The 26970-nt window shown below is 34.9% G+C and overlaps 1 protein-coding gene across 2 annotated transcripts in view; it reads right to left on the minus strand.

Moving 5' to 3' along the window:
• Positions 1–26970, minus strand: part of SLC25A48 (solute carrier family 25 member 48) — a 131804-nt gene that overhangs the window by 83451 nt on the left and 21383 nt on the right. For both annotated transcript variants that reach the window (XM_031953019.1, XM_031953022.1), the window contains exon 5: positions 3952–4209. In XM_031953019.1, the coding sequence (XP_031808879.1) occupies positions 3952–4209 (258 nt within the window). The remainder of the gene's footprint in view (positions 1–3951; positions 4210–26970) is intronic.

Genomic DNA, 26970 nt, shown 5'->3' on the forward strand with positions numbered 1-26970 from the left:
GAGGTAATATCTCAGAAGACTGTTGTAAGGGAGATGATATGGAAACCCTAACATGCAACAGAGATATGAATATGGTGCTAGCAATTCTGAGCAACCTATCAGCAAGCTTACTAGAAAGGGGTGTGCTGGCAATAAAACACTCCAAAATAGATTTGAATAAATATATACAAACACATATGTATACATACATGTTTGTGTGTGTATATATATACATATACACATATGTTTTATATAACATTATTTTCCATTCATTCTAGCAGCTTCTTGGCTTGTTTTTCATATTCTGGCTTGATTACAATCATAACCATGCCAGATAGTATAAAATTGGGGTCAAACCCTGATTAGAATTTGCAATTTCTGAAGTATAAAGACTCATGCTGTAAACTTAAGAGTTAATTTTCACAATCAGGGATAACTGGCTCTAATACACACCTCTGAGTGGAAAACACTGATTTTAGAATCAAAGGATCTGGATTTAGATTCCATTTCTTATTCTTATTGCCTGTATGATCTTTGGCAAATCATTTAAATTTTTATAAGCCTCAAGTTTCTTTATCTGTACAATGTGGGGAATGGACTAGAAGCCCTAGATATCCATGATATCTATTATTCTATAAGTTAAATAAAATAGTAGTGTCATTACATATTTACTTGTACATAAAGGAATACAAACCTGCCTGTACATAAGAGTAGCCAACTTGACTATGGAAGAAACTACCATTTATCAGTACTGTTAGAATGAATTACTATCTACTTTAAAATTAGAGAAGTACCTTTCATCATTCTTTGAAGTATTGAGATAGATTTATTTCTTTCTTGTTGAATGGTTAGAATAATGGTTCACAAAGTGTAGATGAAGGACTCCTGGGGATCTCAAGACTCTTTTAAGAGATCCCACAAAGTAAAAATTATTTTTAATAATAATGTTTAAATATAGTTGGCATCTTAAAATGCTCTTGACTTTTCTAACTATATATGTAAAGCCTGATTTTCTTTATATACTTCAATAAAAACAATACATTGCAAAAGATTTAAAGCAAAAGATGTGAGAAACCAGCTGCCTTCTATTAAGCTAGATATATAAAAGATTTGCAAAAATTAGAAATATGCCATTTTTCTTACAGATTTTTTATTTTAGAAAATAATTATTTTTTATAAAGATGTGTGGTTGTTAATATAGAATGGGTTTATTTTGGTGATTCTAAATATATGTTTTAATTTCTAATATTGCAAATAGCAAGTGATATACTCCCATAGAAAAAAGTTTTTTGGGACCCCTAATAATTTGTAAGAGCATAAAGAAGTCCTGAGATCAAATATTTAGAACTACTAATCATCCCCTTATGTCTCTATATTGTCGTATAATTTTAATTTCAATAAACATCATACTTTTTATCACTGTCAAAATTTGTTGGCTCATGGAATGTGGCAGCTGGAATGGACCTTTATAACTCAGTTGGAAGAGAACAACAGAGAAAAGATGTGACTTGGAAGGGAGGAAGGAAAATAAGGAGGAAGGAAAGGAAGGAGGGAAAGGAGATACAGAGACACAGAGAGAAAGAGAGCGAGCAAGAGAGACAGAGACAGAGACAGAAAGAGAGAGAGAATATCTTTAATAGCATTTTTAGTTTTTATATGATCTCTTTTTTCCTTAAGGTCCACAAATACCCTATGATACCTTTACTTTTGCCAATTAGATGAAAAAGAAATTACCACCAAAGGTTTTATCATTTCAACCACATTAACTAGCTCTGATTAAAACAGCTTTCTGAAGGCTTATTATATAGGAGGAAAAGACCTGCCCAATAATTTATTGATCTCATAGATTTTTTCCTTCTCCCAGACATAGGCATCTAATCTTAAAAAAAAAAATAATTTCTCAGTAATCATTGTGACCAGGGTGATAGTCTGGTCACAAACCAGAGAGACTAACTTTTCCACACTTCCTTTAAAACTTACCTATGCAAACATAGAAACTATTAGATTTGTGGGCAGGGAGAGGAAAAAAAAAAACTGTTGCCAGAGTCCAGATTTCGCAACTGTTACTTTACTGGTTCATTCAGTAACAAAACTGGAGAGTTTTCCTCACAAATATCCCCTATGACAGGAAATATCCCTATTTTGCAGATGAAGAAATATGTTTGCTAAGATTGGATTACCTTATCATTGTCACAGATCTAGATGCTAGAGTCAGGAAATCAAAGTGTTCCGATTATGGATCCAGGGCTCTTTCAACTTTGCATGTTGACAAAGAAAATCTAAACCTATCTCAGGGTGTCCCTGGCTACGGAGGTTCTATGTGAACAGAGAAGGAATTTCTTCATTGGGAATTTCTTATACCAATGATGTCACAGCTATTTGCAAAAACAAACAAACAAACAAAAAATAACCACCACCAACAACAAAAGAGAGAGACAGAAATAGAGACAGACAAAAACAGACACAGAGAAACAGACACACAGGTAGAATATTCTTAGAATGAGCTGAGAGATAGCATAGTATGGGGATTTACTTAATTCCCTCTTCTACTATTTTCTATCCATCACCCCATCTATAGCTCTCCTACAATAATAACAGTTTATTTTGAATTTTGTGGGTTAATTTAGGATACTTTGTCTCTTTTGAGTCTCACAACTTTGCCCAGAAATTACTACAGGTATTAAACCTATTTTGCAGAAATGAAAACAGCCTCAGGGAAATGAAGTGACCTGCCTATTATCAAGCTCTGGCTGCAAGATTTGAATCTAATTACCTTATTACTTTATCCACTCCACCACCCTGTCTCTCCTGGAGGTATTCACATCATACAATGACTACAATAGTTCCATATTGGAAACTAATAGTTACTCCAGATTCATTCTAGATTCTAAAGTGCATATAAAAGATACACTATAGCATCTTTTACAGAAAGCTATACAGTGAAGACTGAATTCATTTATGACTTTGAATAAATTGTTTCCACTTCCCAGGCCTCAATTTCCTTATCTACAAAATAAACAGAGGACTGTACTAAAGCCTCTCTAAGATCGCTCAGCTGACACCTTATGATATGGATAAAATGGATAAAAAGGCTTGGAGCCAGATGATCTTGGTATGAAAGACAGGAAAAGATCAGGATTTAGAGTATTATATATCCCAAGGTAAGGATATTCTAGGCTTCATAGCTCCAGAGACTCTGGGGGGCAAAGGGCAGAGAGGGAGGAAGGTAATGGGTTTTATAAAATTTAAAAGTGAAAACAACTTTAGAATATAGAATATATTATAGTTGGAAGAGAACATAGATATCACCTAGTTCAAATACTTTATCTTACAAATAAGGAAATTTAGTCCAAAAAGGTAGGAAATGATCTGTTAAATGTCACAGAGTTTGGCAGTAGAGACATAAATTAGCCCCAGCTATTTAAACCCAGTATTCTTGCCATTATCCCCATGTCAAAGACTTCCTCCCAACTTTTGGATTTCATCTATCTTTGATTCTACAACTTTTTGGCCTAACAAACATGAGGGGCATGTATTGCCAAGCTGCATAGCTAATTATTTTCTTCCTGCTTACCTATTCTTTTCACCATGAATATATGTTAGTATTTCCTGGATCTTAGCAGTCAGAAGTTAAAGAACCTCTATATATTGAACTTGTTCTGTTTGGCCCAGGATTGTAGAATCAGAAGAAACTGTTGGAAGTAATAGTATCCAAAAGTGGAATGTGCTACCTTTGCAGGGAGTGAATTTTCCAAAATTGGAGGGTTTCAAGCAAATGCTGGATGGCCATTTTCACCATTTTATGAAAGGGAGTTTTGTTCAGAAATCCCTTCCTAATATGAGTCTATAACCCAGTGATTTCTCACTACCCTGATGAAGGTTACTGAGTGTGATGAAGGTTAAAGCCAAGATTTGGAATATATTATTCCATCTCTTCCCTAAGATGAGTTAAAGAAAGGGGGTTATCCATACCTGCAATGCCCCCTGCCAACCACACTGTATAGGGATTGGAGGTTGTGTAGTTCTCTGGAGTGATCCATTCGTAGATAAACACATAAGGGATGAAGTAGAGGCAATAGCCTGGGACATCTCTTAGAAGCATGGCATTGGCCCCCCGGTAGAGTCCCACTAAGCCCTCGTTCCGGATAATTGATGTCATGCAGTGAATAGGCCCCTGGTACTTAGGTTGGTTCCAAAGATCCTTTGGTCTGGGCTTCAAATGGAGGTTTGCTGCACATATAGGGGAGAGAGGATTGCAATTAATTAAATGACCATCATTGTCACAGTCACCCATACTTGCTTTGTGACATTCACTTATATTTGCCTGTCTCATTTCAATATTACTCTCTGAATCTTTGCTATTACATCACAAAAGACCTAATTGTCATTGTTTGTTTGTTGCACTTTGCAAATACTGATAACACAGCTGTAGCTTCTGTTGCTACTGCCTCACATCAACACATAATGTGAAAGTAGTCAAAGAAGTGAGACTTCTAACATTTGGGGGAATGTCAAATCATTAGAAACATTTTTGTTTCTTTTCAATCGGTAGCACTTTTGAAGAAAATGTTGCTAAAGGTATGCCCTAGAATAAACATAACAATCCCTAAAGGAAGGAAAATTCTGAGTAAATAAAAAAAAAATGAACACCTTGGGGAACTAATAGTGAAAAAAAAATGATACCTGACTCATAGAAGAATATTGTATACACTGCCAGATATAGATACTTTATTTAGATGTTTTTGTTTAACTGTTTTTGAATGGAAGGGAAGATTTAATTTAGGGCAAGGAACATTGAATATGAGAATATTTGCTGCCCTGTAAGAAGTTATTAGGAAATTCAGTTCCCCTCTGCATGTTTGTGTGCAATTTATTTAAGAAAAATTTTAATGAATTAAATTTTTTTCTGTACCACTTAAAAAGAAATTGTGAAAGATTAAATAGAGGAAACATTTGAGGCTTAGGAGGCAACAGAAGATTGCTCTGATACCTGATCAATTAATTTAAAATTATTTTAGAAATTACTAAATGATTTTGGCTGCTCTTGAGAGGAAAACTCTGAGAAAAAGCTCAGGTAGTGAAGTCTTCAGTAGATATGCTCTCATGGCAGCTCTTCAAATTCAATTTAACAAACATTTATTAAGCACATACTATGCTCAAGGCTTTGACCTAGATACTGAGCATGGAAAAACAAAAAATAAAACCTAAGAGACGGACATGACAAGCATACAGTTAAATAAACACTAGGTGATTTTGAGGAGGAAGAGAACAATGAATTTCAACACCGTACGGGAGTGGGCAGGAGGGTAGAGTACAGGTACAACAAACATTGAGAATTAAACAGCCTTCTGGGTTTGGCTTTCACTTCTGTGTTCAATAATTCATTCTCATTCAGTGGAAATGCAAGTCTGAGATTATGTTATTTTGTTAAATGAAGAAAATCTTTTTAATTTATTATTTTATCAATGTGTAGAATGGCAAAAGAACCTACAATAGCAGAACCTCCACTATCATTCCCTTGCTTGAGGCAATATGTACAATAGATGTTCCATGCATGAATGAATGAATTAATGAAAGACTATACAATTCCTTCCTTCCTTTCTGTCTGGTCCCTTACCCCTTACTCTTCTAGTGCTCCACAGGAATGCTTTTGCTCTTATTTTTTCTTCTCTTTCTTCCAATAGCAGCAAATGTATCCTACTTTCCCATGGCATTCCTTAGACTAGATGTCTATGAGCACTTGTTTAGATATGTAGTCTCTGATTAAACATTGCCATTTTCTTTTTGTTACTCTTATTTTTGCTATCTCTTGCCTTTTTCTTGATTCATTCTTACTATTCGGTTTTGAGGGGAGCCAAGCATCATAAATGTTAACAGACTACAAAGTTTAACAAATTATATGGTCCATGAACAAGTATTAGAAACAAAGAAAATATCAATTGGAAAATTATTAAATGGTTGTGTATATGAATATAATAGAGCATTATTGTCCTTTGAGAAATTATAGATATGATGAATACAGAGAAACTTGAAATCTTCTCACATCAACTAATGGGGAGGTAATCAAAACCAACACAACCTACAAAATGACTGAAACAATGTAAATGGGATCAACAAAACTATACAAAATTACAATGATCAAGCTTGACCCAAAGAAGAGATGAGAATGCACTCCCCTTTACTTCTTTGAAGAGGTGGGGACCACAAATGAGGAATATCACATATAATGTTGTATCTGATGTTTGTTTGACCTTACAAAACTGGTAGAGTTTTTTCCTTCTTTTTTTCATTTTTTTTTTAAAATAAGGAATAACTAGGAAAAGGGCCATATTGTGAAATTTAAATGATATAAAAACCAGATGATTTCAATAAAATACTTCAATGGTTCAGGTTCTTTATCTGTTCACAGTCAACTGAATTAAAAATCCCTAAAACTTCATGCTATTTACAAGGGGGAAATGGAATATAACTTAATCTTAATTGGAATTCTGACCATGAGCTCAAACTGTACTTTCATCTGTCACAGTAAATAGGTTACAGATAGAGGTTTTTTTTTTTTTTTTTCATTGACTTAGTATGTATGCCTAAACAAACACATTCTGTACCTTTTGCTCATATTTTTTGAAGCTGGTATATGATAAACACTTATACTCAGCATTATCCCTGTAGGAAAAGGCACTGGAGAACAGGTTGAGTCTTAATCATTTGTTTGTCTAAAGTGCCTCATTGAATCTCAAAGAACTCTCTTTTTGAAGTTACAGGAAGAAGAAAGGTACTGTATTGATTTCTCCAACAATACTTCCCTTCATCTCCCCAAAACTTCCTCTATAGAAGATTATTTTATCAAATGAAGCAGATTTCACTGCCTAAAATGACAACTTAACTCTGTCATATTCATTGAAAAGTAATGATAATAATTTGACTCAGAAATCAAGGTTCTCAGCAATCAGCTACTAGCATGTTACAGATTTCCATGGTTACTGATTGAATCACATATTCTTCCTTAAACTTTTTATTATGATGTTCAAGTGGATGGAAAAACACTTGCTAGATTCAGAAACTAACAACTGTCCAACAAGAATTCAGTTGGCTTTCTCTTTAGATGAGTCATAAGGAAATTCTTTCCAGTCATTCTAGGATAACAATGCATATAATTAGTTTTTATTGTCCAAGGTTACTCAAGCAGTTATTACTTTCAAAGTAGTCTAATTGTCTTAGGACAATTGTTGTCTAAAATACTGATGTCTGTTAAACAAGGTCTCCAGTGATCTCTTACTACATGTGAAAGAAATGTTAAGAAATAATGCAGAAAAGAATGGGAATCAGAGAGGAGTATGAGAAGGAGAGCTACTAACATTTAAAAATAAGTCATGGGCATGAGTCTTTTCTTTTAGAAAAGAAAATTGAAGCTCCAAATGGATATGTAAAGAATGATATGATAGAGAAGCATGCATGGAAGACATTAACTGTCAGATTTTTGGATAGAAAAAGAATTCATGATCAATCAAGAAAACTGCATAGATACAAACACTTTTTATTAATTTTAATAATTTTATAAAATTAAAAATGCTTTGTACAAACAAAACCAATGAAGCTAAAATTAAAAGAAAAACAGGAAGTTGGAAGGGGGGATTTTCACATCAAGTTTCTCTGATAAAAGTTTTATTTTTAAGTTTAAAAAATAAGATACATTTTCTAAATAATAAATCATCAAAAGATATGAGTAGCTAATTTTCAGAGGAAGAAATCCAAGCTAGCAATATCCACATAAAAAATTCTTAATTATTAAGAATTGAAGAATGCATATTAAAACAACCCTGAAATACTACCATTTCATACCCATCTGTTTGGTTAAGTTGATAAAAAAATATGACAATAATATTAATAAATAATAAAAAAAATGACAAATGCTGGAGGGCTGTGGGAAAACAGATACTTTAATACATTGTTGGTAGAACTGCAAACTGTTACAAAAATTTTGGGAAAAGGTTTGAAACTATGCTCCCAAAGCCCAGTTCAGTCCTGTGCTTAGTCTTTTGACAAAGCACTAACAACACTAGGTCTATTACCCCAAAGAGATTAGAGAAAGAAGAAAAGGACTTGTATATACAAAATGTTTATAGCAGTCTTTTTGTGATATCAAAGAATTGTAAATGGAGGAAGGGCTTGACAAGTTATACTATATGAATATGATGGTATACTGTTGTACTTCATTTCATCTCATAGTTCCAAGAAATGATAAAGGAAATGAAATCAGAGAAACATGGGAAGACTTATATGAATTGATGCAAAATAGAGTGAGCAAACCCAACAGAACAATTTATAGACAACAACAATATTGTAAAGATAATGAACTCTGAAAGGGCTGGAAACTCTAAAAAACACAATGACCAACCAAAATTCCAAGGATTCATCATGAAATATTCTATTGATCTCATGATAAAAAGACAGACAGATTACAAAATGAAATATATTTGCTTTATCTTTCTTCCTTTTCTTTCTTTTTTTTTTTTTTTTTTAGAGGGGGGCGTATAGTATAAAGGGCTGAAACTTTTGAATTCATGCACTGAGTTTTGGACAAGCAAGCACTTAAGGTTAATTACCCAAGTGGACAATCCTCTATTAGCATTTGCTTGGAAAATGGCCTGCCCCACCATTCTGTACTGGCTCGATTGGTTGGTGTATAGGGAGATTGGGAGGAGGGATAAAAGGGTGGAGTAGGACAAGTGAGGGAACTCCTGCAAGAGGAGATTCCTGTGTCCACTCTCTCTCTCTCTTCTCCCTTTGACAAAGAATAAAGATCAAGGACTTTTGCTTATCCTGACTCCGGCTGATTCTAAAGTATCCAGGGTGCTAACGCAGTCTTGACATTTGGCACCCAATGTGGAGCCAAGGACCCTACTTTCACTGAAGAAGTCCCCAGTGACCAGAAAATTGGGTGAGTATTTAAATAGACAAACAGGGAACTTACTTTGTTAAGGGTTAAACTAATAACCTTTTCTAGATGAAATGGGGCAGATTCTCCCCCCAACTCCAGCCCCACCCCCTCCCCCACCCCCACCCCAAAGGAGATGTTCAGGAAGCATAGTCAGACAGATAAAGAGACAGGGTTTAATTATGACTTGGGAGCAGATTGATAGATTCCTGGATACATTAGAATGTACGTCCCCTTAGTTCTTCAATGAAGAAGATGTAAGGGTAGATAATTGGAAACTTGTAGGAGATCAACTATGTGAATATTATAATGATAATGGTTCTGAGTCAATTTCCAAAGAAACATTTTATATATATATATATATATATATAAAACATAATACAGTTGGCCTTAAAAAATTCTGCAAGTTATAGAAAAAAGAAAAGTTTTCAGAACAGCCAGATGAGGAAGCGTGAGGAAAAAGAGGAAGACAAAGAACAATTTAATGACCATATCACCAGAGGACATGAGGAGTTAAGTGAGGTTCGAGGGTGTGGTGATTTTCCATCTCACCGGGCAGCTTCAACCCTTCCTACAGAGCAGATTATTGACATGCCCCCATCAACTCCACCTTCTAGGATGGAGGGAGGAGGAGTAGTGGGAGGGGCAGTGATGGCACCAGCACCTCCCCGCCAGTAACCACCCCTTCCTATGAGTAGATTACATAAGGCAGTACTTAAAGCCACAGAGGAAGGGAAGGATATAGCTGAGTTAAAACTAGAAATGTATCCTGTGATTCAACAGTTTAATTCTTCAGGTCAAGAAAGTAGAAGATACACTCCTTTTGATATAGAAATCCTCAAAGACCTGAAAAAGGCTTGCATTCTTTATGGGGCTACATCAGCTTATGTTAAGATGTTATTACAGAATTTAGCTTATGAAATCTTAACCTCTAGTGACTGGAAATCTATAGCAAGGGTATGCTTAGAACCTGGACAAAACTTGTTGCAGCTTTCTGAATATAGTGAGCTCTGTAGGATACAAGCCCAACAAAAGAGTCAAAGTGGAGCTAATACTCCAATCAACTATGACCAACTAACAGGTGTAGGTTCTTATGCAGACATTTCAGTACAGATTAATCACTCCATAGCAGTATATGAGCAAATTGCTGCTACTGCTATCAAAGCATGGGCTTCTCTCCACAATAAAAATGACAAGGGTGAGGCCTTCACAAAAATTGCACAAGAACCAAATGAACCCTTTGCTGATTTTGTGGGACATTTGCAGACAGCTATCATATGAACTAATGGTGAAAATACAGTAACAGACATTTTGATAAGGCAACTTGCTAAAGAAAATGTTAATGAGGTTTGTAGAAGAATTATACTAGGACTACACAAGGATGCTTCTTTAGAGGAGATAATAAGACACTGTCCCACAGTGCACAAATGCTTTTTATAGCCAGGCTATGATGCAGACTTCCCAAGATCCCAATATGGGAAGATAGGGTCCCTTCTGGCAAGGGACTTCCAGAGAGACTCATCAATGCTTTCAATGTGGTAAAAGTAGGGCATCTGAAAGCTCAATGTTAGCATAGAAACAGAATGAGAAAAAAGGGTGGGAGACCAAGACCCCAATACCCCATGTCCAAAATGCAACAGAGGCTTCCATTGGGCCTCAGAATGTAGACTGATTCAGGGAAACCAGATGAGTGGCCCAGTTCCAGGGCCCCAGGAAAAAAAACACTTGGGGCATGATGGCAGCCAATGTGCACCCAGAGAGTGCCTAGAAGTCCAGTACCCAGACATGACCAATCAGCCAGAAAGCCATCTGATGGAAGAAAGGGTTACACAATCAATCAGCCAGAAAGCACCCTGATGGGAGGAAAGGGATTACAATTAGGGAGAATAGAGTTGTATGCAGCTGGGACAACTGAGATATCCCCTGGAGAGGTGAAATCTGTTCCTCTTCAGCCTATGGACCCCTTGCCTCCAGGCACAGTAGGCTTGACAATTTCACCTCCTTTTTGTATGTGCAAAACAGTGTCCATCCACATACCAATGCGGGAAACTGGGGAATGTGTAGATAATATCCCAGTCACTAATACAGGGAGACAATGTGTGACATCACCCAGGAGAAGTAGTAGCATCAGGTTTACTGATTTAGACTCCTAATAAGCAATCTGGTGATAGTTGCCCAGATTCTGACTCCAAGCAACAAAATCCAGGAATACACTGGACAGCAGCTGTGACAGCTGACCAACCTATGCTCACGATCTATATAAATGGCCTACTATTAGAAGGATTGGTAGGCACAGGTGCAAATCGTACAGTCATTAGAGGTGCCAATTGGCCCAGTCACTGGCCAAAGATTAAGCAGACACCTACATGTCTGGCGTAGAAGGATCAATAGCAGCTGAAGTTAGTGCTACCTCTTTGAGATGAACTTTTGAACATGAAAGTTGAAGATGAAACAGGGGTTTTTACTCCTTTTATAGTTGAAAAAATCCCCATCAATCTGTGGGGAAGAGACATTTTACAACAATTAGGGTTAAAAATGAGTTCTTCGGTTTTTTAGGCAGGGCTGCTGTTGAAGGCCTGCCAACACTTTCACCTGTTCCTATCCAATGGAAAACTGATACACTAGTGTGGATAGAACAGTGGTCCTTAGGTAGTGATGAAATTCAGGCCTTATTAGATATAATACAGGAGCAACTTGACCAAGGACACTTGCAACCTTCTCTAAGTCCTTGGAATTCCCCAATATTTGTTGTAAGAAAGAAATCTGGAAAATGGAGGCTGTTGATTGATTTAAGAAAGGTAAATGAATAGATGGAAACTATGGGAACTCTTCAGCCTGGACTTCCATCTCCTACTCAATTGCCTACAGAATGGCCTCTTTGGGTTATAGACATTAAGCATTGTTTCTATTCTATCCCTCTTGATAAGGAGGATACGAAAAGATTTGCCTTTTCAGTGCCCAGCGTTAACTTAACTGAGCCTTATAAAAGATATAAATGGACAGTTTTGCCACAGGGAATGAAAAACAGCCTTACTATGTGTCAAATGTATGTTGCAGCTGTTCTTACTCCAGTAAGAAAAGCATTTCCAAAAGTTATGTTATTACATTGCATGGATGATATATTGGGATGTGCACCTGAGGAACAAATGTTAGAAGCATGTCTACAAAAGACCATAGAAACACTAAGGAAGTACAAATTGCACATAGCTCCAGAAAAAATCAAAGATGTCCTCCTTTTCAATATTTAGGATATGAAGTATACCCTAAGGTGCTTACAGTACACAAACTGTCCTTAGGAACACAAAAGCTAAACACCTTAAATGACTTTCAGAAATTGATAGGAGATATCCAATGGATGTGTCCAGTGTTAGGCTTGACTACCTATCAATTGCAAACATTATATGACATTTTAAGGGGAGACAGTGCTTTAAACTCATCACGCCAGCTTACAAAAGAAGCTCAAGAGGCTTTGAGAAAAGTTGAACTGGCTTTATCCAATGTGGTTGAAAAGTCATTCAAAAAACCCTTGGAAACATCAGTTTTTTCTACACAAGAGGCACCCACAGCAGTCCTTCATTAAGGCGACAGTGTGATAGAGTAGGTAAACTTCCCAGCACAACCAGAACAAAGCTTTACTCTTTACCCAAGGCTTGTGGCTAGAATTTTATTAAAGGCCATTAAGTGAGCAGTACAAGTATCAGGGATAAGACCTGACAAGATAGACACCTTTTATACTAATACACAAATTAATGTGTGCTGTGAAACAATCCCAGAGTGGCAAATTTTATTAGCCACGGCTCCAAATTTTACACATGGGTCTCCATTAAAGATAACCAGACTATTACATATTTGGCAATGGAGTCTTGAAGAAAAGTTCCTCTTAAAGAAGCCAGTATCTTTACAGATGAATACAAACATAATATTTGCACTGTATATTCTCGTGAATTAACTATAAACTATAAAGAGAGTATCAATCCACTAAGCATAATGAATTTTATGCAATCATTCTAGTTCTTACTTATTATCCGGAAGATATAAATATAATATCTGATTCAGCCTCCAGGTAAGATTTATATCTTGCATGTCCACTCACATAGTGGACTTCCAGGTCCTATTTTTGATGGTAATTCAAAGGCAGATAGCCTTCTAATGATGTTGGTCAATACTCCTTTATTTCAAGTAACTCAGGAATCTCATTCTAAATATCATCAGGCTGCTCAAGCTTTATGTTTACAAGATGGAATAACAAGAGAGGAAGCTAGGAGCATAGTAAAAGAGTGTACAGCTTGCCTTCCTTTCCATGCTCCTACACTGTCTCCAGGGAAGAACCCTCGTGGTTTGAGATCCAATGAAATTTGGCAAATGGATGTGACCCATTATAAATCTTTTGGTTGTCTGTCTTTTATCCATGTTGTGGTAGACACCTTTTCAGGATTCACTTATGCATTATCAGCAGCAAGATAGCTGAGTGGTCACTGAATTCCTTATCTAAGCATTTGCAATTATAGGTGTGCCACAAGAAATAAAAACAGATAATGGACCTGCATATACTTCTATATATATTTAGCACACTTTTGTGCACAGTATAAGATTTTACATACCACTGGCATACCTTTTAATCCTCAAGGACAGGCAATAGTAGAGAGGAGAAACAGATATTAACACGCTCCTCCAAAAAGAAAAGAAAGGGGGAGCCACACGTAACCCCAGAGAACTCCTAAATCTAGCCCTTTATACTATTAACTTCTTGATTTTTGACAAAGATGCACTGGCTCCAGCAGACAGATTTTATAATCCACCGGAAGGGCAGTGTCCAGTGCGAATAGCTCCACTATCTTTACATAAACACTAGGTGATGTGGAGAGACCCAGAAAGTGGTGAATGGAAGGGACCAGATGGGTTAACTGTTTGGGGAAGAGGGTTTGTTTGTATCTCTACAGGTGGAGAAGGAATCAGATGGGTGCCAACAAGCCGTATTTGCCTTGTCCATAGGAGAGAGATGGAGCAGAACCTTGAAACGAAGGAGAAGACCCAAGAAACATCGGGTGGTTCTATCACTGACTGTGCCCACCACTGAAAGAGCATGGTAGTTATGGTGTGTGATTCATGGACATCAAAAATTGTTGGACTTCAAAACCCTCAGGAATCTCTGAATTCTCTGAGACATGATAAGACTGTTGTAGGACTTGAAAGCCCTCAGGAATCATTGGATTTTCTGAGAAATGAAAAGATTGTTGCAGGACTTCAAAATCTGATGGAATCATTGCATTCCCTAACACATAAAAAGACTGTTGCAGGACTTCAAAAACTTGCAGGGATTATTGGATCCCCTGGCACATGAAGTAATGGAAAATACATTGGTTTTGAACTATATCTTGGCTGCTGAAGAAGGCATATGTGTGACTGTTGTTTACATACCATCCTTCTAGGACTTCTGGAAATCTTTTACAATACCATGTTGATTTATATTGTTTGTTATACCACTATTTGCATGTACAATTCATGTTTGTTACACCACATTGAGCCTGCACTGACTGTGGGGAGAGTCATCACTAACAGCCTGGGTGTTATTGCTATGTGATTGTGTAATACCTCCCATGCTGATGGGTTTGTGCATACCTGTTTCTAATAAGACCCTTCCAGCCCAGAAACCCCACTTCCCTTTGGTGCTTTTCATCTCCCTTCCTGAGATGTCAGGGAGGGCGTGATCATCTCCTTTTTAGTGCTTTTACCTCCTTTTCTGAGAAGTCAGGGAGGGCGTGATCACCTCCCTTTAGGGGTTCTGAGAAGTCAGGGATGGCGTGACTTCCTGTGTTCTAAAACAAAAGAAAGCGGGAGATGTAAAGGGCTGAGACTCTTGAGTTCATACACTGATGTTCGGACAAGCAAGCATTTAAGGCTAATTACCAAGTGGACACTACTCTATTATCATTTGCTTGGAAAATGGCCCTCCCCACCATTCTGTGCTGGCTTGATCAGTTGGTGTATAGGGAGATTGGGAGGAAGGTTAAAGGGTGGAGTAGGACAAGTGAGGGAACTCCCGGTGGTAGAAGAAAGAGGAGATTCCTGTGTCTACTCTCTCTCTCTTCTCCCTTCGACAAAGAATAAAGATCAAGGACTTTTGCTTATCGTGACTCTGGCTGATTCTAAAGTATCCAGGGTGCTAACATGGTCTTCACAGTATAGTACATAGTGCATTGTAGTTCACTATATAGTGCAGGACTTTGTTTTTCATGACTGTATATTTGTAGTGGGGTTTGTTTTTTATACTTTCTTATTTGTTAAGGGAGGGAAAGGAGGAAGAAGACAATTTTATTCTGAAAGTAAAATAAAATTTAATTTAAAAAGAAAAAGTGATCTCCCTTCTTGAGGGCATTGATATACATACATACAAATACACACACATATCACTTCATTGATGACATGATACTGATCAGACAAGATGAGACAATGAAATATAGACACATGAAAACAAGGGGTAGGAAATCAGTTTTTAAGAAAATCCAGGGCAGGATCAATATAGCAGAGAGGAGCCAGGAAGCTTCCTGAACTCTCCCCACAATCTCTCAGAAACAATACTCAATCAAACCTCTAAAAGAATTTTAAAGTGACAAACTCCACAAAAAAGATGTAGTGAAAAAATTTTCCACTCCAATATAACTTAGAAGGACTTCAGGAAAAGTCTTGAATAAAAGAGGATTATAGCCAAACACAGGCAGTGTCTAGGAAAGCAAATAAAAGTCTCTTACCCACAGCACAGAGCAGCAACCAAGGCTAAATAGTCCAGGTTCAGCAAGCCAACTGTGAGACTTTCAGCCTCAGTGCAGCTGGCAAACTTGCCAGCCCCAGAATCTAGGGCATATCAGGAATGATTATGCCAGGCCAACATAGTGCAGTGGGCAAACTGCAGGGAACTGAGGCTTTCATACAGACATATAGTGACCATATGCCTGACCTCCAGTGCAAGAAGTTTGGGACAATGAACCCTGTATCCCAGGAGCAGAGCTCAATTTTTAAAAGTAAGCAAACTAAAAACAAAAAGTTAAAAAGAGACTTGATCATAGAAAGCTACTATGGTCTCAGGGAAGATCAAAACACAAACTTAGAAGAGAACAATAATATCAAAAAGTCTACAAGTGAAACCTCAAAGAGGAATACAAATTGGTCTCATGCTCAAAAATTCATCTTGAAAGAGCTCAAAGGGGATTTAAAAAATCAATTAATAGATGTAAAGGAAAAAAATGGGAAAAGGTATGAGAATTATGCAGGATAATTATGGGGAAAGCATCAAAAGCTTGGAAAAGGAAGCACAAAAATTGACTGAAGAAAACAACTCATTGAAAAATAGAACTGGCTGAATGAGAGGGGAATCCACTGAAGAAATCTACTACTACTTTAAATTTATTGTGTATTGGCCATATGGAAAAGGAGGTAAAAAAAAAAGCTAATTGAAGAAAACCATCCCTTTAAAATTAAGATTGGGCAAGTGGAAGCTAATGACTCCAAGAGACATCAAGAATCAGTCAAACAAAAACAAAAGTTGGAAAAAAAGAAGAAAATTTAAAACATCTCTTTAAAAAACTTGACCTGGAAAACAGATTTAGGATAGACAATTCAAGAATTATTGTCCTACATCAAAGCCATGTTTAAAAAAAAAAAAAAAAGAGCATGGACAGCATCTTTCAAGAAATCATCAAGGAAAACTGCTTTGGTATCCTAGTACCAGAGGGTGAAATAGTCATTGAAAAAAATATACCAATCATCTCCTGAAAAAGATCTCAAAATAAAAACTACAAAAAATACTGTGGCCAAATTCCAGAATAACCATGTCAAGGAGAAAATATTGTAAGCACCCATGGAGAAACAAAGCAAATATTTTAGAGCCACAGTTAGAATTACACATTACTTAGCAGCTTCTACAATGCAGAATTGGAGGGTGTGGAATATCATATTCTAGAAGGCAAAGGAGATTAAATACCAAAAAAATGAGCCAAAAAACAAAAACAAAAACCTGGAAAAGATGGAAATTCAATCAAATAACAGACTTTGAAATTTTTGAAAAGACCAAAGATGAACAGAAAATTTGATTTTCAAATAAAAGATTCAAGAAGCATTAAAAGGTAAACAGGAAAGAAAAAAAAATGGTATTTAATAGTTAAATTGTTTGCATCCCTATATGGAAAGATGATACTTGTAATTCTTATGAATTGTATCTCTATTAAGGCAGTTAGAAATATTCAAACAGAAGGTGTGGGTATAAGTTGACTTTGATGATCACATCACATAAATTAAAAAGTAAAAAAAAAAAAAAGATTGTCCTGGGAGAAGAGGAAAGGAGAAAACAGAAACACATCATATGAATAGATATGAAATGCATATTATGATAGAAAGAAAGAGAGAAGGGAATGAATTTTGCTTGAATCTTACTGTCATTGGATTTGATTCAAAGAGGGAATTTTTTACTCAACTGCATAAAGAAATCTGTATTACCTTATAGGGAAGAAGGAAGGGAAAAGGAAAAAGAAAGGAAGGAAGATGATAAAAGAAAGAGCAGACAGAGAGAGGTGGTGGTTAAAAGCAAAAAAGTTGTGAGAAGGGACAGAGTGAAAAAAAAGAGAAAAGAGAAAAGTATAAACAGGAGACTAATAGGAGGGAGTTATGAGCAATGAGTACTCATAATTGTGAATGTGAATGTGATCAATTTTCCCATAAAATGAAATTAGATAGTAGAATGGGATTAAAGAACAGAATCCTACAATACATTGTTTACAAGAAACATATCTGAAACACAGAAACACAAAGAGAACAAAGGCAAAACACTGGATCAGGATATATTATGCTTCACCTGAAAACAACAACAACAACAATAACAACAACAACAACCCAGGGATAGCAATCCTGATCTCAGAGAAAAGAAAAGCAAAATTAGATCTAATTAAAGTAAAGAAAAAGTAAACTATATCTTGCTAAAAAGTGTACTTGAGACAAGGAAGCAATATAAGTATTAATCATATATGCAACAAGTGTTATAACATTCAAAATCTTATAGAAGTTAAGTGAGTACTAGGAAGAAATAGATAGCAAAACAATATTAGTTGGGGACCTAAAACTCCCCTTTTCAAAACTAGATAAATCAGACTACAAAATAAACAAGAAAGAAATTAAGGAGGTGAATAGGATTTCAGAAAAGTTAGACATGACAGACCTCTGGAGAAAATTGAATGGGTATAAAAAGAAATATACCTTCATCTCAGTGGTATACTAACCAAAAATGATCATGTATTAGGGTATAAAAACTTCCCAATCAAATGCAGACAGGAAGAAATATTAAATGCATTCTTTTCAGATCATAATGCAATAACAATTACATGTAATGTACATGTAAGCCACAGAAAGATAGACTAAAAACTAATTGGCAACTAAATAATCTAATCTTAAAGAATGAGTGGGTCAAACAACAAATCATAGAATCAATCAATAATTTTATCAGAGAATGACAATGAGATAACATATCAAAACTTAGATCAATAAAATAGAGAAAGAGAAGATCAATGAATTGATTGTGCTAATAAAAAGACTAGGAAAAAAAAAAACAAATTGTAAATTCTCAATTAAACCAAATTAGAAATTCAAAGGAGAAAGTAATAAAATCAAAATTAAGAAAACTATTGATCTAACAACAAAAACTAAGAGCTAATTTTATGAAAAAAAGCAATAAAATAGATAAATCTTTAGTTAATTTTACTAAAAAATATGAAAATTAAATTATCAGTATAAATGAAAATGATGAATTCATCACCAAGGAAAAGGAAATTAAAGCAATCATTTGGAGCTATTTTGCCTAACTATATGCCAATAAATTTCATAAGTGAAATAGATGAACATCTGCAAAAATATAAACTGTCAAGAAAGAGGAAATAAAATATTTAAATAATCCCATTTTAGAAAAAGAAATTAAAAAATCCTAAGAAAAAATCTCCAGGGCCGTTATTTTTACAAGTGATTTCTACCAGTCTTTTACTCCAAACAATTCACTCCAATATTGTATAAATTTTTGGGAGAAATAGATAAGGAAGGAGTTTTGCCAAATTCTTTTTTATGACAGAAATATGGTGCTGTCTAAATTCAGGAAGAGCTAAAATAGAGAAAGAAAATTATAAAGCTAAAATAAATAATCAGCAAAGGAAAAAACCAAACCATAGGAAGTTACTATGGGAATATGAAAGATCATGGTTCATCTTCAGAGGAGGATACTAAAGAAAGTCTCTCTCACTTTGGAACTATGCCCAAAGGGCTATAAAATTGTGCATACATTTTGATTTAGCAGTGCCATTACTGGGTCTATAGCCTAAAGAAATCATAAAAGAGGGGGAAAGACCCACATTTGCAAAAATGTTTGTAGCAGCTCTTTTTGTGGTGGCATAGAATTGGAAAATAAGTAGATAACTATTAATTAGAGAATGGCTGAATAGGTTATAGCATATAAAAGTAATGGAATATTATTGTTCTATAAAATTATTAATGGGAATTCTTTTAGAAAGTTCTAGAAAGATTTGCATAAATTGATGCTGAGTAAAACAAGCAGAACAAGGAAAATGTACACAAATGATGCAACAGCAGAATTACACAACGATCAGCTATAATAGTTGGGTCTTTTCAGCAATTCCATGAATATAAATTAAAACATGCTATGTTAACCTTTTTTTCTTCTTCTGTTTTTTTCTTCTTCATGGTTTTTCCCCTTTGTTTTGATCTTTCTCTCCCAACATGATGATTCATATGAAAATATGTTAAAAATTAATATACATTTATAACAAACAAAAAATTTGTTTTACATGTAACTGAGGAAAATGAAAATAAGGAAAAAAGAAAAAGTAAAATTAAATAATGGAGAAAAAGCCTTTACTACTCCAAAGAGTAATGTTAAATGACTACTCACCCAAAAAGAATTTATAGAAGAACTCAAAAGACTTTAAAAAAACAAATGAGACAGACAGAGGAAATACTAAAAACAAACCAAAAAAAAAAATCTAAGAAAAACAAAGATTATGAAAAGAAAGTCTACTAACTAGAAAAAGAAATCCAGAATCTTCAAGAAGAACATAACTCTTTGAAAAATAGAATTGGGTAAGAGAAAGTCAATGAAGTTATGAGACCAAGAAATAATAAAACAAAATATAATGAATGAAAAAATAGAAGAGAATGTAAAACATCTTTTTTATTCTTTTTTAAAAGCAATAGACCTGGAAAGCAAAACAAGAAGAAAAACCATAAGAATAATTGAACTACCTGAAAACTATGAATAATCAAAGAAAATTATCCTGAAGTGATAGAACAAGAGGTGAAAGCAGAAATAGGAAAAAATCCATGGATCACCACCTCAAAGAGATCTTTTAAGGAAAACATATAGAAATATAAGAATTGCAGAGCGTTATTAGCGGTTACAAAAAAGACCACAGGTCCCAGAATATTATGTATCAGCTAAAAAATATTATATCCAATAAAATTAAGTATAATATTGAATGAAAAAATAGGCATTCAGTGAACTGTCAGATTTTCAGGAATTTGTCTCTAATAAACCTGAATTCAACAGAAAATTTAACATGTAAGAACCAACAAACATCAAAGACCAATTTTAAGTGACTCAATAAAGACAAATTATTTTTTATACACGGAAATGTAAACTATATGTTTAAGATTGACACTAGTAGTTAATTGAGTAGTCCAAAAGAAGGACTGGGGTACAACTAGATATAATGTGCCTCTAAAAAAAATAATTATTTTATATGTATAAGTGTGATAACAAGAACCAACATAAAGGAATTAAATTGGGAAGGAGATCTGATAGGCTCATCAGGAATAGGTTAAAGAGGGAAATTATATATTGTATATATATATATATATATATATATATATATATATATACACATATATATATGCACACACATATAATATATGTGTATATATACATAATATAAAAAGGGAAATATATGTGTGTATGTGTGTGTGTATATATAAGTATATAAATATATACATATATATATATATATACAGAGAGAGAGAGAGAGAGAGAGAGAGAAAGAGAGAGAAAGAGAAAGAAACAATGACAGAGACACAGATAGAGATATACATACCAAGAGGGTTATAGCACTTTCCAAAGTTTGTTAAAAATAAGGGGGAAAGAAACAGGATAAAGTGGGGTATAGGAAGGTGTGTAAATCAATGGCAGTGGGATAATGTGTATAGATTAATGGGAATCAGATAAAGAGGGAGAGAAAAGCTAGGGGGAGGAGATAAGGGAAGGATTCATGTTGGAATTGTAGGAGAATGGCATGGAGATTAAAAAATGGCAAGGCAAAAATTAGCAGGTAGAAGTAAAATAAAAAAGTTAGCAGGGATAAAAACTAAAAGATATACACAAACATAACAATGATCAGGAGTAGAATTTATTAGAAAAAAAGTAGGGTAGTAAAATATTGATCTCAAGATCAAATTTTTAAAAATTCAGTAAAGAAATCTAAATTATATGTAAGCAATATTAATAGTGTTTTAGTTGTTTATGTATGTATGTATATATGCATATGTATATATGTGTGTATATGTATATACATAGGTGTATGTATGTATGTATATTGTGTGAGGTGTGTGAATATATGCACACACATATATCCATGTTTAGTTGTGGCCTGCTTGGGCAGGGGGGGGGGGGGGAGAGTGGAGATAGGAAAGAGGCAAGAAAGAATGAAGTAAAAAATACAGAGCAGAGAACAAAAGAAAATTTACAAGGAAGTAAATAAAAGATGGACAGTTATGAATACACTGCTTCTAATATATATGCTTTCTTAAAATGGAAATTTATTGTTACATATTTTGAATTCTCTCCAATATTCTTCTGGACACAAGACAATGCTTTTATTTTTTTCCTGTCTTTCTCTATTTTGTTTTTTCTTATTTTGAATTTGTTTTAATTTAATTAAAGAAAGAAAATTATAGACCAATATCCCTAATTTTTAATAAAATGTTAGCAAAGAGATTATAGCAATTTGTCACTGGTACAATACGCTAAGATCATGTAGGATTTATATCAGGAATGCAAGGATGAGTCAATATTAGGAAAACTATTAGAATAATTGATATAGTCAATAACAAAACCAACAAAAATCAAAAATCATGCTATTATCTCAATAGATGCAGAAAAAGCAATTTTGGAACTATGCCCAAAAGGTAATCAAACTGAGCATTACCCTTTGATTTAGCAATACTACTATTTGGTTTTTATCTCAAAAAGATAACTAAAAAGGGAAAAGATCTACATGGGTGAAAATACTGATAGTAGCTCTTTTTTTGTGTGTGTGGTGGCAAAGAATTAGAATTGAAGGAATAACCATCAATTGGGGAATTGCTGAATAAATTGTGGTGTAAATGAATTTAATGGAATACTGTTATGCTATAAGCAGTGATGAGCAGGTGTATTTCAGAAAAACCTGAAAAGACTTACATGAAATGATTCTGAGTGAAGTAAGCAGAACCAGGAGAAAATTGTACATAGTTACAACATCATGCATTGATCAACTACTGAGTTCTTCTAAGCAATACAATAATATTACTGAGACAACTCCAAAAAACTCATGACAAAAAAGTTACCCACATCCAGAGAAAGAACTATAGAATTTGAAAGTAGATTGAAATATATTGTTTTTACTTTTGGGGGTTTTTTGTTATTTTTTCCATTTTATTCTTTTACCACATGACTAATATAGAATTATGTTTCCATTTATAAACTACATCAAATTGCTTGCTGTCTTAGGGAGGGAGGGAGGAGGAGTGAAAGGAAAGAAAATTTATAACTTAAAATCTTATAAAATGAATGTTGAAAACTATCTTTACATGTAATTAGAAAAATATTATTTAAAAAAAGAAAAAAATCTAGAATTTATTCTGTTCAGTCAAGTTCTGGGGAATACAGTGGGTGAGGGAAATGCAGAGGATTCCAGGTACAATACAGAATATGCTTTTGGCATTCACTTTTCTATAATATAAGAAAGGGTTACAGAAATTTTAATTAGATTTTTTCAAGTTTTAAAGAATAATTTTTTTTTCTTGAAGCAATTGAGGTTAAGTGACTTGCCCAGGGTCACACAGATAGGCAGTGTTAAGTGTCTGAGACCAAATCTGAACTCAGGTTCTCACTGCAACACCTAGCTGCCCCCCAAGAATCCACATTCTTAACAAGGTTTCCTAATGGCTTACATTTACTGAGTCATTCTGCCTCCTTCAAATGGGGTCCAGAACAAGCTAATCTGGAAGATATGAAGAAGATTTTGTAGCCATCTCTCTCCTTGTGCTTTTATGACTCTACAAAGCCCAAGTTTCCAAAGGTTTCTATCCAGAAAGACCAGAATAAGTTGAATTTTTGGTACAAGAGGTGGCTAAATTAAGTGACCATTGGGCTTCTTTTTCTCATTAAACTGCTTTTGAAGCAGTTTCTCACCTATTACTGGGCTTTAATTGCTACTAAACAGATAATACAATAGCATGAAATTATTCTTTCTCTAGAATTACCTATTATGCATCAAATACTATAAAATGGTATAAGGGAATAAGCAGAGTATGAAAAAAGAAGTTTTTGTTGCTATATGTTGCTGCATTCAGAATCACTTTTGCAGGTCCCTATATTGTTATAGTGTCCTTTATTAAGAGATTTCAATTATGCCAGAGATTGAGACTTCCAACTTAAATTTGATAGCTTTGCCTCTTCTAAGGCAATGAACTCCCACCTATATGGACCTGGCTCCTGAAAAAGGCTACTTCACCTGGTTTATCAACAGCTTCAGCCACCAAGGGAAAGAAGTATATGCAATTAGATTTTAGTGACTAGTAATACAGTAACAGGGGGATAGCCTAGATAAGAGGAGTCCTGGCAAGTCCTAGCAGTGGGTTAGCTCATGTTTGGCTTGTGAGAAAGCCTTGACAAATGCAGCAGAGATCTTCATCCACAGAGATTCCTGGGAGGTGATCAAAAGTATGAATAAATGGTCTCAGGTCTAAACATCATAAGACTTGAGAAGAAAAGATTCCCCTTTTTGAAACAATTTTGAGTAAAGGAACATTATGGATGTTTCTCACTATGTACAGTTATTTGTTGCATGGCAATGCTCATCAGAAATATCTAAACAATTATATTGGAGTGGTTACTAGAATGGTAGAGTAGAGAGAATGGATCCATTGCTAATATAGACATGGAGGTCATAATGCCATGTTTGTAGTAAGCAGAGAACACATGTAATCTCTCTAAGTAAGGTAAAAATTCTTGTCCACTTGGATTATTTGTGCCAATAGGAAATGCATATAACCAAATGACCTTCAATTTGTTTCCAAGTGGTAAAAATGGGATTCTCCCACTTGAAGAAAAGAAATTTGTTCTTATTAACAAATAGCTCATCATTAACGTTCCCAACAAGCCAGTACAATTATCTAATGCTCCAGAGGCCATCCTAGCAGGGGAAAGAGATCTCTGATCCAGTGGTTTCTTGGATCCAATCTCCACAAAGACTTCTATGAAAAGAATAAACTATTTGAATGAGGTGATTCAGGCCAATTTCAATGGACTTGTGATGAAGATGTGGACTTCTCCATCCACAAAGAAGACTGTGGGGACTGAATGTGGATCACAACACAGTATTTGCACCTTTTTGTTGTTATTTGCTTGCTTTTTTCTTTCTTTGTATTTTTTTTTCTTTTTGATGTGATTTCTCTTGTGCAGCATGATAAATGTGGAAATATGAACAGAAAAAACTGCATTAATTTAATACATATTGGGTTGTTTGCTGTCTAGGGAAGGGAGAGAGAGAAAAACTCAGAACACAAGGTTTTGCAAGGGAAAATGTTGAAAACTCTTTGCATGTATTTTTGAAAATTAAAAGCTTATTATTAAAAAAAAAAGAATGAACTGTTTGGGGATGGTACCAGTTTACCCTCTCTGGTCCTTATTCATTCCTTCTCTAGTGTAGTTCCCTTGGTCCATATTCCATCAAAGTACTGTAGAGAAAAAGTCTGGACCCCTCATTTGGTAGGTTTTCTTTCCCTTTATATGGTTGGGCATCCCTTTCAAAAATGGGTTTGAGGAACCAAGGTGATATGGCTGAGTTCCATAGCATGGAGGAGGTGAAATTCTTGTTTCACTATGGTAAATGTGTATTTACTTCTATTCAAGTAAATAAACTGTATCATTGTTGAATTTCCTTACTATGCTACAGCTAAGCAAATATCCTTTTGCTAACTATTCAATGATTTATGAATGCTGCCCCAACCAACTTGGCAATAATTTCAAGTCCCTGGAACAGGATGGAGAAGAGTCCTTACTTAGTCCCAAGAAAAGATGTGGGAGGCTCTACACAGAAGTTTCTAAGAGGGTAAAGATTTTGTATTAACTCCCTGATGTAGTTTTCAGAGATGGGGAGATTTTGGTAGGTAAGTCAAGGAATACCAAGTAGGTGACAGTATTGTGAAAACCTAAGTATCAATTTATATCTGAGCAAGTTGCATCCAAGAAGCTAATGATTTAATTTACTACAGATGACCTTGAACTATAATTATGAATTGTTCACTCTGCCAAAAGGGTCATCTGTACAGCAACCTTGATGTTCACAGTGCTATTCTGGCTCCGCAATTCATTGTCCCTACTCCACATTAGGAAGGCCATTGTGAAATGTAAAGGTAAATTACCCCTACCTAATATATGAACCAGTTTGTTGTGATATGAATCTCAGTCCTTTAGGATAGGGGACAAAAAGATCTAGTATTTCTGTCTTCTAATTTTGTTTTCTTTCTTCTTTTGTTCTTAGGGTAACTCTGTGGGGGAGGAGACAGGCAGGAGAATATAGAGTTCTTTTTTTAAATTTATTTTCTTCCTAGTAGTGACTCAACCAAGATTGTTTTTGTTTTGAAAGAATGTAAATGGTTGGAACAGCTAGGTGGTTCCTAACCCTGAAAAGCTACCAGCCCTGAAGTCAGGAGGACCTGAATTCAAATCTGATCTCAGACATTTAACACTTCCTAGCTGTGTGACCCTGGGCAAGTCACTTAACCCCAATTGCCTCAGCAAAATAAAATAAAATAAATAAATGATTGAAGGTTCTACAGCAGATCCTGAGCAACATGCTACCATGGGGATACTATGTAATATGATCAACATCGACCAGGTTTTCCACTCCCACACTCTTTTTCTTGCAACTGGGATTAGTTTTCCCGATTTAGCTCCTGCCTCCCTTGATGCAGCATCCTAGTCACCTAAGTTTTTTCTTCAGTGCTTTGTGTATGCTCATTTCACTTTGATCACTGACCTGGTTTTGATTTTCTAATGTCAAAACTCTATATGGAAGTCTTTAGTCAGCTAGGAAAGACATTAATGAATGAGAGTCATCCACAGAAGGACAATCATAGCATATAGTAAGCTCCCTGTTCTATTTGTATTATTTCACTTACACTTTTTATTACCATCATCTGGCACATAGTAGATGTTTAATAACTGCTTGCTTGATTTGTTGTGAGATTCATAAACTTACAGAGTATTAGAGTAAAAAGGTACCTAAGAAGCATTTCAATCTCTTCATTTTACAGATGAGGAAAATGAAACTAAGAGAGATAAAAGTACTATATTCATATAACTTCTAAGTAGCAGAGCAAGAATTCCAAAACAGGTCTTCTGACTCTAAGTCCAAGGTTCTTTCTATTGTGCAATACTGTCTTCATTTACCTCCATGGTTCATTTTAGCTTTCTACTATGAGGAAGTTTCATAAACATTTTGTTCGAGTTATAGTTTTCACTTACATAATTTTAGCTATTAATCACAGAGTCTTTGGAGGGATATAATTTCTCGTTACTTGCTGAGTTTCAGCATTCACAATAAGTGGATTAGTTACACAGATGGAAAATACTGATAGAAACATCACTATTTGTTTTCACTCTCAGTCCATGAATTTGACTTGAGACTTATAAAAGGCTCTTGATTAAGTCTCTCTTTTTACCTCTTTCAAAGGATCATGCTGTAATTCTC

This window comes from Sarcophilus harrisii, chromosome 2 (genome assembly GCF_902635505.1).
Source record: "Sarcophilus harrisii chromosome 2, mSarHar1.11, whole genome shotgun sequence".
Classification (NCBI taxonomy): Eukaryota; Metazoa; Chordata; class Mammalia; order Dasyuromorphia; family Dasyuridae; genus Sarcophilus; species Sarcophilus harrisii.